At 46.0% G+C, this 13326-nt stretch overlaps 1 protein-coding gene across 1 annotated transcript; it reads right to left on the bottom strand.

Moving 5' to 3' along the window:
* Positions 1-10853: 10853 nt before the first annotated feature.
* LOC134337856 (mas-related G-protein coupled receptor member X2-like) lies at positions 10854-11873 on the bottom strand. Its single transcript, XM_063033162.1, has one exon. It carries the CDS (start codon positions 11871-11873, stop codon positions 10854-10856), a length of 1020 nt encoding a protein of 339 aa, XP_062889232.1.
* Positions 11874-13326: the final 1453 nt, after the last annotated feature.

Below are 13326 nucleotides of genomic sequence, written 5' to 3'. Positions count from 1 at the left end.
CAACAACATATCTGGCATCAATCATCACATCAAAACAAAAAATTTCATAATCTTTTAACATAAAACCCAATTCCAAGTATCGTTTATTTACATTACTCCCATTTATTTTAAATCATGTAAATTTTATATTTGTTCATTAAATTATTTTTAGATAACTTTTTAAACTTGTTAAGTGTGGCGCATGTTTTTAAATTCTCACTACAACTGTTCCATAGATTCACCTCTCTGACTGAAATACAATGATTTTTCACATTTGTTCGTATCCTTTGTTTTTGAAATGTACATGTTCCTCTCAAATCGTGTTGACTTCCTCTCATTTTAAACAACCTTTGGATACTTTGTGGAAGCTGTCCATTTTTTACTTTATACATAATTTGTATTATTTTAAAATCTACGGAATCCGTGAATTTTAAAGTGTTTAGTTGAATAAATAGTGGATTGGTTGGCTCATAATAACGTGTCTTATTTACAATTCGTATGACTTAGATGCAGTGGATGTTGTATAGACGCAGTGGATGTTGTACAGATGCAGTGGATGTTGTAAAGATGCAGTGGATGTTGTATACTTGGATTTTCAGAAGGCCTTGACAAGGTGTCATACATGAGGCTGCTTAACAAGATAAGAGCCCATGGAATTATGAGAAAGTTACATACGTGGATAGAGCATTGGCTGATTGGCAGGAAACAGAGAGTGGGAATAAAGGGATCCTATTCTGGTTGGCTGCCGGTTACCAGTGGTATTCCACAGGGGTCCATGTTGGAGCTGCTTCTTTTTACGTTGTACATCAATGATTTGGATTATGGAATAGATGGCTTTGTGGCTAAGTTTGCTGATGATACAAAGATAGGTGGAAGGGCTGGTAGTGCTGAGGAAACAGAGAGTCTGCAGAGAGACTTGGGTAGATTGGGAGAATGGGCAAAGAAGTGGCAAATGAAATACAATGTTGGAAAGTGTATGGTTATGCACTTTGGCAGAAGAAGTAAATGGGCAGACTATTATTTAAATGGGGAGAGAATTCAAAGTTCTGTGATGCAACGGGACTTGGGAGTCCTTGTGCAGGATACCCTTAAGGTTAAGTCAGTGGTGAAGAAGGCGAATGCAATGTTGGCATTCATTTCTAGAGGAATAGAGTATAGGAGCAGGGATGTGATGTTGAGGCTGTATAAGGCACTGGTAAGACCTCTCTTGGAGTACTGTGGGCAGTTTTGGGCTCCTTATTTAAGAAAGGATGTACTGACATTGGAGAGGGTTCAGAGAAGATTCACTAGAACGATTCTGGGAATGAGAGTGTTAACATATGAGGAATGTTTGTCCGCTCTTGGACTGAATTCCTTGGAGTTTAGAAGAATGAGGGACCTCATAGAAACATTTCGAATATTGAAAGGCATGGACAGAGTGGATGTGGCAAAATTGTTTCCCATAGTGAGGGAGTCTAGTACGAGAGGATATGACTTAAGGATGGAAGGGCGCCCATTCAGAACAGAGATGCGAAGAAATTTTTTTAGTCATAGGGTGGTGAATCTATGGAATTTGTTGCCACGGGTGGCAGTGGAGGCCAAGTCATTGGGTGTATTTAAGGCAGAGATTGATATGTATCTGAGTAGCCAGGGCATCTAAGGTTATGGTGAGAAGGCGAGAGAGTGGGACTAAATGGGAGAACGGATCAGCTCATGATAAAATGGCGGAGCAGACTCGATGGGCTGAATGGCCGACTTCTGCTCCTTTGCTTTATGGTCTTATGGTCTTATGGACTTTCTTTTGGAGTAGAAAAATTGAGTTTGTATTTGTTTTGTATGTATTTTCCCACACCTCTACACAGTAAGTCATGTATACCAGTGACTATAAGTGAACAGTATAATGTGTACAAGAATTCCTGATTTAAGAAATCTTGCGCTTTGTACAGTACTGCAATAGATTTTGACATTTTTGCTTTGACATTATTTATATGTATAGATAGGGTAAATGCAAGCAGGCTTTTTTCACTGAGGTTGAGTGGGACTAAAATCAGAGGTCATGGTTTAAGAGTGAAAGGTGAAAAGTTCAAGGGGAATATGAGGGGAAACTTCTTCAATCAGAGGGTCATGAGAGTGTGGAATGAGCTGCCAGCACCAGTGGTGCATGCGAGCTCAATTTCAACATTTAAGAGAAGTTTGGATAGGTACATGGAAAGCAGGGATATGGTGGGCTATGGTCTAGGCTGATGTGCAGGTCGATCAGTAGGCAGTTTAAATGGTTCGGCATGGACTAGATATGCTGAGGGGCCTGGTTCTGTGCTGTACTTCTGTATGACTCCATGACTCCTCAGCCTACTTCTTCAAATGATCAAGATTCCCCTGTTATCTACAATAAAATTTGTAATTATCAAATTTAATGTCAACTATAAACATACTGATCAATTCCTATGCATTGGCATCCAAGTGAATAAAGTTAAGTGGATGGTTTGTTTTCCCAGCGCTATATAACATTCAAGCTCCCTTACCTGCTAACTGACTACCCCTCTGTAAAAACTACTGTTATCCACGTTGGCTAACAATCTCATCTGCTCAAACATGACTTTAGTAGTCTCTTTGAATAAGTGGCAAGGGCATTTTTAACTCCGGACCAATTCCCATTCTGGGTCACGGCTCTGGGCATTTTAGCAGGCTGCTTAGTTTGCATGACTCCAGCAGCCCAATTAGCAATGAGGTTTCTCACAGGTCAATGACACTTGTTTAAAAGTACAGAAAGAACAAGCGGGGCAGCCACTGTTGAGAGTAGACATGTCAGGCTCGAAAGAGCTGTTGGTTCTGCGTAAATTTCTGTTTTGTTTCCCTTTTTTTCTCTTACTGTACCTAGTGTAGCAAATAGCTATTGTGTGTTCTTCATGCCCGGATATTGGAGTCCTGGGAGACCCAGAGCTTCCCAGGGAACTACATCTACACTGTGCATCCAGCTGAATCTCCTTGAAGACCGTGTTAGGGATCTGGAGCAACAGCTGGATGACCTCCAGCTTGTACAGGAGAGTGAGGAGATAATCAATCAGAGTTATAGGGAAGTAGTCACCCTGAAGTTGCAGGAGGTGAGTAGCTGAGTGACTGCCAAGAGAAATGGAAATGTGAATAGGCAGTTAGCACAGAGCACCCCTATGGCCATACCCCTCAATAATTAGTATTCTGTTTTGGATACTGTTGTGAGGGTATACCTCCCAGGGGAATGCCACAGAGACTGGATTACTGGCACTGAACATGAGTCCATGGTGCAGAAGGGAAAGAGAGAGAAGAGGGGAGCAGTATGATAGGGCATTCGATCGGGGAAACAGAAAGGAGAGTTTGTAGACATGAACGGGACACCCAAATGGTATGTTGCCTCCCAGCTGTCGGGTCAGAGTTGTCTGAGATCATGTCCACAGCATTTTGGAGAGGGAGGGAGAGCATATTGGTACCAATGAAATAGGAAGGAAAATCAAAGAGGTCCTGAAAAGAGAATTTAAAGAGCTGGGCAGAAAACTGACAAGCAGGACTTCTAGGATAGTAATTTCTGGGTTGCTGCCAGTGCGGGTAAAAGCAGGTTGATTTGGCAGATTAATGTGTGGCTGATAAGCTGGTGCAGGGGACAGAGCTTCAGCTTCTTGGATCATTGGGATCTCTTCTGGGGGAGGTATGACCTGTACAACAGTGATGGGTTGCACCTGAACCCGAAGGGGAGCAACATACTCGCGGGCAAGTTTTTTAGAACTGTTGGGGACTGTTTAAACTAATTTTGCAGGGGAGTGGGAACCAGACTGAAGGGATTCAGGAGAGGATAGCTGGTAAAAAAAAGCAAAGATAGCTTGCAGTCAAACTGTCAGGAAGAGCAGATCAATGATAGGACAAAACTGCAGCCAGCAGAGTGACTATCACTGCATTAGGGATGCAGAATAAAAAAGGGTAACAAATACAGTACTCAAAGTGTTATATCTCAATGCACGGAGTATAAAAAATAAGGTGTATGATCTTGTTGCACTATTACAGGTTGCCAGGTATAATGTTGAGCCCATCACTGATTCGTGGCTGAAGGATGGTTGTAGTTGGGAGCTGAATATCCAAGGTTACACGTTGTATCAGAGGGATAGGAAGGTAGGCAGAGGGGATGGTGTGGCTCTGCTGATAAAGAATGGCATCAAATCACTAGAAAGATATGACACAGGATCGGAAGATGTTGAATCCTTGTGGGTTGAGTTAAGAAACTGCAAGGGTGAAAGGACCCTGATGGGAGTTATATACAGACCTCCCAACAGAAGCTGGGCTGGGAAATAGAAAGGTGTGTCATAAGGGTCATGGGAGATTAATTGGGAAAATGAGGTTGGTAATGGATCTCAAGAGAGTGACCTTGTTGAATGCTTATGAGATATCTTTTTTGAGCAGTGTGTCGTTGAGCCTACAAGGGGATCGGCTATACTGGATTGGGCGCTATTAATGAACCGGAGGCGATTAGGGAACTTAAGGTAAAAGAACCCTTAGGAACCAGTGATCACATATGATTGAGTTCAACTTCAAATTTGATAGGGAGAAAGTAAAGTCTGACATAGCAGCATTTCAGTGGAGAAAAGGAAATTACAGTGGTATGACAGAGGTGCTGGCCAAAGTAAATTGGAAGGGATTTCAGCAGAGCAGCAACATTGTAAGTTTCTGGGGAAAATGAAGAAGGTTCAGGATAGATGTAGTTCAAAACAAAGAAATACTCAAATGGCAAAATAGTACAGCCGTGGCTGACAAAGGAAGTCAAAGCTAATGTAAAAGCAAAAGAGAAGGCATACAACAAAGCAAAAATTAGCAAAAAGATAGAGGATTAGGAAGCGTTTTAAAAACCTACAGAAAACAACTAAAAGAACCATTAGGAGAGAAAAGATGAAATATGAAAGTAAGCTAACAAACAATATCAAAGTGGATAGTAAAAGCTTTTTTTCAAGTATGTAAAAAAAGAGAAATGAGAGTAGATATAGGACTGCTATAAAATGAGGCAGGAGAAATAATAATGGGGGACAAGAAGATGGCCGATGAACTAAATGACTATTTTGCGTCATCTTCACTGTGGAAGGCACTAGCAGTATACCAGATGTTCAAGGGTGTGAGGGAAGAGAAGTGAGTGCAGTTACTATTACAAGGGAGAAGGTGCTCAAAAAGCTGAAAGACCGAAGTCACCTGGACCAGATGAACTGCACTCTAGGGTTCCGAAAGAAGTAGTGGTTGAGATTGTGAAGGCATTAGTAATGATCTTCCAAACATCATTGGACTCTGGCATTGTGTCAGAGGACTGGAAAATTGGAAATGTAACTCCACTCTTTAAGAAAGGAGGAAGGCAGCAGCAAGGAAATTATAGACCAGTTAGCCAGACCTCAATGGTTGGGAAGATGATGGAGTCAATTGTTAAGGATAAGACTATGGAGTACTTGGTGACACGGGATAAGATAGGACAAAGTCAGCATGGTGTCTGTAAGGTAAAGTCTTGCCTGTCGAACCTGTTGGAATTCTTTGAGGAGATATAGTGAATGTTGTATATTTGCACTTTCAGAAGGCCTAAGACAAAGTGCCACACATGCGGCTGCTTACCAAGTTAAGAGCCCATAATATTACAGGAAAGTTACTAGCATGGTTAGAGCATTGGCTGATTGGTAAGGGGCAGCGAGTGGGAATATTAGGATCCCCTTCTGGTTGGCTGCCAGTGACTAGCTGTGTTCCGCAGGGGTTGGTGTTAGGACCACTTCTTTTTATGCTGTATATCGATTATTTAGATGATGGAATAGACAGCTTTGTTGCCAAGTTTGAAGATGATATGAAGATTAGTAGAAAGGCAGGTCGTGTTGAGGAAACAGGCAGGTTGCAGAAGGATTTAGACAGATTAGGAGAATGGGCAAGAGAGTGGCAAATGAAATACCAAGTTGGAAAATACCTGGGCATGCACTTTGGAGCCAGAAATAAATGTGCAGACTATTTTCTAAACAGAGAGGAAATCCAAAGATCTGAGATACAAAGGGACTTTGCAGAACATCCTAAAGGTTAACCTGCAGGTAGAGTTGGTAGTGAGGAAGCCAAATGCCATGTTAGCAATTCATTTCAAGAGGTCTCGAATACAAGAACAAGGATGTGATGCTGAAGACACTGGTGAGGGTGAGGCCTCATCTTGAGTATTGTGAACAGTTTTGGGCCCCTCATCTAAGAAATGATGTGCTGGCATTTTAAAAGGGTCCAGAGGAGGTTCACAAGGATGATTCCTGGAATGAAAGGGTTATCATACGAGGAACTTTGACAGCTCTGGGTCTATACACGCTGGAATTTAAAAGGATACTGGGGGGGTGGGGGAATCGCACATGTTGAAAGGGCTTGACAGAGTCGATGTTGAAAGGATGTCTCCCATGGTGGGGGAGTCTAAGACAAGAGGGCACAGCCTCTGATAGTGGAGCATCCATTTAAAAGATATACAGATAAATTTCTTTCGCCAGAGGGTGGTGAATTTGTGCAATCTTTTACCAGAAGCAGCCAGGTTGTTGGGTCTATTTAAGGCAGAGCTTGATAGGTTCTTGATTGTACATGGCATCAAAGCTGGGGTGTGGGGCTGAGTAGGGGAAAAAAGGATTAACCATGATGGAATGGTGGATCAGACTCAATAGGCCAAATGGCCTAATTCTGCTCTTATGCTTTATTGTCTTATGATTGGCTTCCGATGCAATGTATAGCACTGAACTTTGGCTTCATGTTTAATCTACTTTGGGAATATGCCACATTTTTCACACCCATTGGTCTTTACCCAAACAGTTTGGGCTCACAGATGCTTTCCACAAACATTCCACTGCACTCTGGCAAACCTATGTGTATGATTATTTACAATCAATCCTTCCCTAACCACATCCTTCTCACTGTTCACCAGTTTGGTCTATATCCTATACAGACCATTGTTACTGGAAGGGCCCCTAGATTGAACTATTAAAGTATTAACAGAAATAACCTTCTACTCTTAAAATTTACTTTCGTTGCAGCAAGTGTCTGTCCTGTGGGAGGCGTGGCTTATTCTGATTGTTAAAAGTCGCTTCCCTCATGATTGGGTAGTTTAGAAACTGCAGCTGATTTTCCCATTGGATAGCTGCCTAGCATCCAGTTTCAAATATCCTAAATATATTATTTTCTTTACGGCAAGTGGTGCACTTGGCCATTGGGAAGGTTTGCTCTGTGTGCGCTTTTAACTAAGTATGTTTGTTGAATATTCAGCTTTGTAGTTTCTGTAACTTGGGAAACATGAAAGCTTAGTTGAATTTTTACTGTCTGTAAATAAATGATTAATATACTTATTCGCTGTCAGTGCTTCTGTCGCACTTTCTAGACCCGCGAAACTGATTCCACATTACGGTGTCTAACTTAGCCACTCATCGAAAGCTGCTCCCCATGGGAGGCAGGTACTGACAAGAGCAAGGAGCATTGCATTCCCTCCCACGCGCTTCTGTTTAGCTTATGACGTCATGGCGCAGATAGAGTTTCAATCTAGCACGAGGTAACTATGTGCCCTTTTATTGGTCTTTGGGTCAGAATGGACCAGGTAGTTGAGGGTGTCATGGTAGGTGGTGTGCTGCAGTAAGGAAAAGCTGTGTGCACACTTTAGATAAGTACGTTTCCACTGTGTATGTATAGTGTAGTGACAGAACCTCGGAATAGAAGGGTGTTCTTTCAGAACAGAGATGAGGAAGAATTTCTTTAGCCAGGGCGTGGTGAATCTGTGGAATTCGTTGCCGCAGGCAGCTGTGAAAACCAAGTCATTGGGTATACTTAAGGCAGAGGTTGTTGGATTCTTGATTAGTCAAGACATGAAGGGATATGGGGAGAAGATAGGTGATTGGGGCTGAGAGGGAAAATGATAAAATGGCAGAGCAGACTTGCTGGGTCAAATGGCCTGATTCTGCTTCTATATCTTATGGCTACATGGTCTTATGTTTTGTCCTGTCGCTTCGCCCGCTCAGTTCAGATAAGTATTTGTAACCAAGTTTAGCTTGAAGGGTTTTTGGAAAGTTTAGTGTCCATCTTGTCTTGTAAACAAATAGTTAAGTTTCTATGTAAGAAAATTAAACTTTGTTGTCAAGCTTGACTAAATTATTACTAAATTTTCTATGTTTCTAAATAAGTATTGCTCAAGACTTGAGTCATGAGGGTGACAGGAGAAGATGCAGACGCTACCTCGCTTGTGCAAGTTAGCAATAAATCATGCCAGTTAAGAGGTTTTGTTACCATTTGCCTGAAATTGTCTAGCTAATAGAGGAACTGACTGTAGACATGCAAATCTAATTTTGTGTATCACTTGGTAATATTTATAGACTTGCTGATACCTAACCAGTGCTTCTTGAAATCACTGACCAAGAATGTTTAGCTGTTGGCTATTGCCCAAAATTTACTATATGAATTTAAGATGTGATCTGACATTGATGGACAACATCTCCCCATGATCACGTATTAAAAGGTTTAACCTTATACCGAGGTCTGTCTTTTTATTTCTGATCCCTAACAGAGTGAAGTCTCTCACAGTAATTTCGTGAGGAACTTCTTTTACAGTAAAATACAATAGATCTGGGTAAATTCTTCGACAGTAATTTGGCGGCAAGGAAAGGATCCCGATGAGAAGGGATTCCGAAACCTTCCACGAGACTTGCTAGAATTGCTGGAGAGGATAGTGGTCAAGACCAGAATAGGATGTACCCATCCGTAAGAATGGCGCCGGAGCCGCCCCTCACCGGCTACTGACCACCCTTGTCATACGGCGGTGGCTGGGAACGGACCCAAGTGCAAGACACAGACACTGAAGGGCTAGGGACAGGACTAGGATACAGGACGAGGGCAAGGACATGGACACGAAAACTGGAAACCCGGAACAGGACTGGACAAGAGAGCTAGGAGCCTGAGCTTGGACTCCGAGCCAGAGACTGGACAAGGACCCAGGACCTGGGTCTTGCCTCTGGCTCGGACCCCAGAACTAGGCAAGGATGAGGCTTGGCAGGCAGGCAGGACGAGGCTGGAATCTTCAGGCTTGAGGCTAGAGACTAGAGACTTGGCTTGGCAGGAGGCAGGAGGCTGGAGTCTTCAGTCTTGAGGCTAGAGGCTAGAGACTTGAGGCAAGGCTTGGCAGGAGGCAGGAGGCTGGAGTCTTCAGGCTTGAGGCTAGGCAGGAGGCTGGAGTCTTCAGGCTTGAGGCTAGTCAGGAGGCTGGAGTCTTCAGGCTTGAGGCTAGGCAGGAGGTTGGAGTCTTCAGGCTTGAGGCTAGGCAGCCTGGCTTACCCGACGGAGGCAAGGGACAGGAAGGGACAGAACCAACTGCAGGTAACGGCAAGACGTCCTGTCTTACCTGGATGGAGGCAAGGGACAGGAAGGGAGCTAGGTACAGGTTGGCTCCAGGACAAGACTGGTTGAAGGTTGTCTCTCAGAATGGAGAGCAATTACTAGTGGTGTGCCACACAAGTCGATGTTGGGTTCCTTGTCATTTTTATTTATATAATATACAGTATATAATATAGCAGCTTATTTCTTCATACAGACGATGTAGTTCAAGTGCTTTAGGGAGACCAGAACTGTGATAACCATTTCTAAATTCTAGGTACTTCAAATGTCAAAATTTCCAGCAGAACTTAACTGATTAAATTATTTTTCATGGTTTAAAAGACTATTAATTAATGTCATATACTCATATACAAATCATCACTTTATAGAAAATTAAGATGTCCCAATAAACATTTTGTGAAGTAGGGTGTCATTATGAGGAATTGTAGGACATAGAAGTGGACAGAGAATATGAACAACAGAGTTCAAAAGGTTAATAATTAACTGCACATCCTTGCTATAACATCACCAGATCAACATCCTGGGTATAACTACTGAAATGAAAGGAACTTTGTGCAGTTGGGTTGTGTCTGATTTTTCATCTTTATCTACGTGCATCTGACCTCTATGTGACAGAGCAATTGTCGACAAGAACAAAAAACATGGGACTATAGGAAAAAGAATATTTACAGTACAAGGATGTTGCAAGGAATCAGGGACCTATGCAACAGAGTAAGGCTGTTTAGGTTAGGACTTAATTCCTTGCAGTGCAAGTTACTGGCACAATTCCTGTCTCTGTATCCTACATCATAAGTCACCACACACAGATTTAGTCTCTATATCCCAAATGGTGTCTTATTGCACACAGATCCAGTACAGGGTGTTATACCACGTTATGAGTTCCTGTCTTCAGAGGAAGGGAGAGAGTGAAGGGACAGTGGGCAGAAAGGGGAAAGAATGAGAGAAGGGAAGGCAGAGAGGGGAAAGAATGAGAGAAGGGAAGGCAGAGAGGGGAAAGAATGAGAGAAGGGAAGGCAGAGAGGGGGGAAAATTGAGGGAAGGGAAGGCAGAGAAGAGAAAGAATGAGGGAAGGGAAGGCAGAAAGAGTGAGGAATGAGTGTGAAGGAGAGAGGAGTAAGGATAGACAAGGAGGTTGGAGTAAGAGACCCAAGACCAACGAAGGCAGGGAGAGTGAAGGGCGGGTGATAGCAGGGAGCATAGGCAGGGAGAGTGAGGAATGAGGGGAGAAAGAGAGAGCAGAGGGGAGTGACAGGAAAGGAGGGAGTGGATGGAGAATGAGGGGAGAAGGAGAAAGGGGGAGGGAGGAAAGATGGATAGGCTCAGAGGGAGGAATGGGGTGGAAGTAGAAGGGTAAAGGGTGTGAAGGCAGAGAGGGAAAAGGGCAGTGAGGCCTGTGCTGTGTATTTCTATATCAGTAATATTGTAAACATATTGTTTGATTAAGCATTATTTATTTGTTTACATAATTCATTACGAATTATATGTACAAGTATAAAAGTCACCACTAGCCCTGCCCTTGCCAACTACCAACCGGATGCCGTCCCGCTGAGCTTGGGGGCTGGCTGGAACGGGCTGTCAGGGAGCAAAGCCGGCCCCGGTGTTTCGGGGGGCGAGGGCAACCCCGAGTCTTCGCTGAAGCGGCGATCAAAGAGGCTGGCTAGCGAGCGGCGGAGACCAGCGCCCACCTCTCGGCTGGGTAGCACGTAGGCCAATGGAACTAGGCAACTTTTGACGTCGAGCAGGCAGACGGAGTAGTAGGCGGCCAGGTAAGCCCTGTAGCAGAACAACGGTCTAGCGGCCCAGCGCGCCTGGTAGTAGGTGAAGACAAAGACATGGTAGGGTGCCCAGCACGGCAGGAAGGCAGCGGCGTGAATGATCACGGCAGCCTGCAGGCGTGAGGCCTCCCGAGGCAGCGCCGCGCGTCCCCGGCAGCCCACGTATGCGCTGGCCACGGAGAAGATGGTCATGGGAGTGAAGAAGCCCAGGATGAAGTCCAGCCAGATGCCGACCCTTTGCGGCACCCCATCCGAGTGGAAGCGCGCTAGCCCGTAAAGGACGCCCATGCCCAGACCCAGGACCCAGGAGGTGAGGCAGGCGAAGAGGGCTGGGGCCCGCGAGCGACCTAGCCGCCACCAGTGTGGAAAGGCGAGGGCAAGCGCCCTCTCGGCGCTCAGCCAGGCCAGCAGGAAGGCACTGCTGCTGTTGCAGGCCGTTATCAAGCAGCGGATCACCAGCAGCGTGCCGCCAACTGGGATGTCAGCCAGCCGGCAGATGCTGTGTAGGGCCTGCAGCAACAGGAAAAGGAAGTCAGCCGTTACCAGGCTGATGACGTACAGGGCGAAGCGGGGCCGGCTGCGGGAGCGGGCGCGGGCGCGGGCGCGGGACGGTTGCCGGGCCCCGCACACGTACCGCAGGGCCAGGCCGTTCAGGGGCAAGCCGACCACGGTAGTGAGCAGCAGCAAGCCTGAGATAGTGCGGGCGTGCGGCGGCAGTCGCTGGAGTTCGGTGCTGTTCGAGTCGTTGCTGAAGCACATCGAAGACATCGGGCAATCCGTCCTGGGTAGCAGAGAGGGACAGTAGGGGGATGTTTAGGGGTAAGCGGAGAGGGGGAGGAGTTGGGTGGAGTGGGAGTTGGGGATGGGGAGAGTGGGGGTTGGGGATGGCGGGAGGGGGATGGGGTGGCGGGATGGGGAGAGTGGGGGTTGGGGATGGCGGGAGGGGGATGGGGTGGCGGGATGGGAAGAGTGGGGGTTGGGGGTGGCGGGAGTGGGAGAGTGGGGGTTGGGGATGGCGGGAGGGGGATGGGGAGAGTGGGGGTTGGGGATGGTGGGAGTGGGGGTTGGGGTGGCGGGATAGGGAGAGTGGGGGTTGGGGATGGCGGGAGGGGAATGGAGAGAGTGGGGGTTGGGGATGGGGGAGTGGGGGGTGGGGAGAGTGGGGGTTAGGGATGGCAGGAGGGGGAGAGAGTAGGGGCGGGGATGGTGGGGGGAGAGTGGTGTTAGGGATGGCGGGAGGAGGGTGTGGAGAGTGGGGTTTTGGGATGGGGAGAGGGGAAAGTGGGGGTTAGGGAGTGGAGAGTGGGGTTTTGGGATGGGGAGAGGGGAAAGTGGGGGTTAGGGATGGTGGGAGGGGGAGTGTGGGTGTTAGGGATGGGGGAAGGGATGGCGGGGGGAAGAGAGTGGCGGGGGGGTGGGTAGATTGAGACCAAGAGGGTGGAGGGATTGAGGCGGTGAGAGAAGGGAGGGCAGAGGATGGTCACTGTCTACTCAAGAGAACTCTCCCACCCCACCCACCACTCCCCCTCTTCCCTTTTCCACACCACTCTACAACACCTAGATTCCCTCCCACTTCTACTTCCTGTCTCTCATTTCTTGCTCTGCGTCTCCACCCTTCTCTCATCCATGTCATTAATGACCAATTTGCCTACTGATCTGTATGTTTCTGGACTGTGGGAGGAAACTGGAGCAGCCGGAGAAAATGCATGTGGTCAAGGGCAACATTTGAACCTCGGTCGCTGGTATAGTAAAGCATTGGAGCATCTGTACCTCCCACCCCCCTCCCCTGTATATTCAATAGATTTCCATCAGATTCCCATCATTCTAAACTGCAGTGAGTACAGGCCCAGAGCAATTAAATGCTCTTCATACATTGACCCTTTCATTCCCAGAATAATTCCTGTAAACCTCTTCTGGAGCCTTTCCAATGTCAGCACATCTTTTCTTCGATAAGGGGCCCAGAACTGCTCTCAATACTCTGTGCAGTCTGACCCATGCCTTATAGAACCTTGCTTTTATTTCCTAGTTTTCTCAAAAGGAATGCCTTTGCCTAATGCATTTGCTTTCTTACCACTGACTCAGTCTGCAAGTTAACCTTTAGGGAATTGTGGAAATGTACTTCTTGTAGGAAAATGACATTTTGTCTGGAGCAAAATGGAGCCTGTATTGTACCAGAGTGCTTTGCCAAGTGCTTGTGCAATGTTATGCCAATGGACCTTGA

Source organism: Mobula hypostoma, chromosome 25, assembly GCF_963921235.1.
Source record: "Mobula hypostoma chromosome 25, sMobHyp1.1, whole genome shotgun sequence".
NCBI classification, from domain to species: domain Eukaryota; kingdom Metazoa; phylum Chordata; class Chondrichthyes; order Myliobatiformes; family Myliobatidae; genus Mobula; species Mobula hypostoma.
Note: the sequence above shows the minus strand (reverse complement) of the source record. Positions and strands in the feature narration are given on the sequence as shown.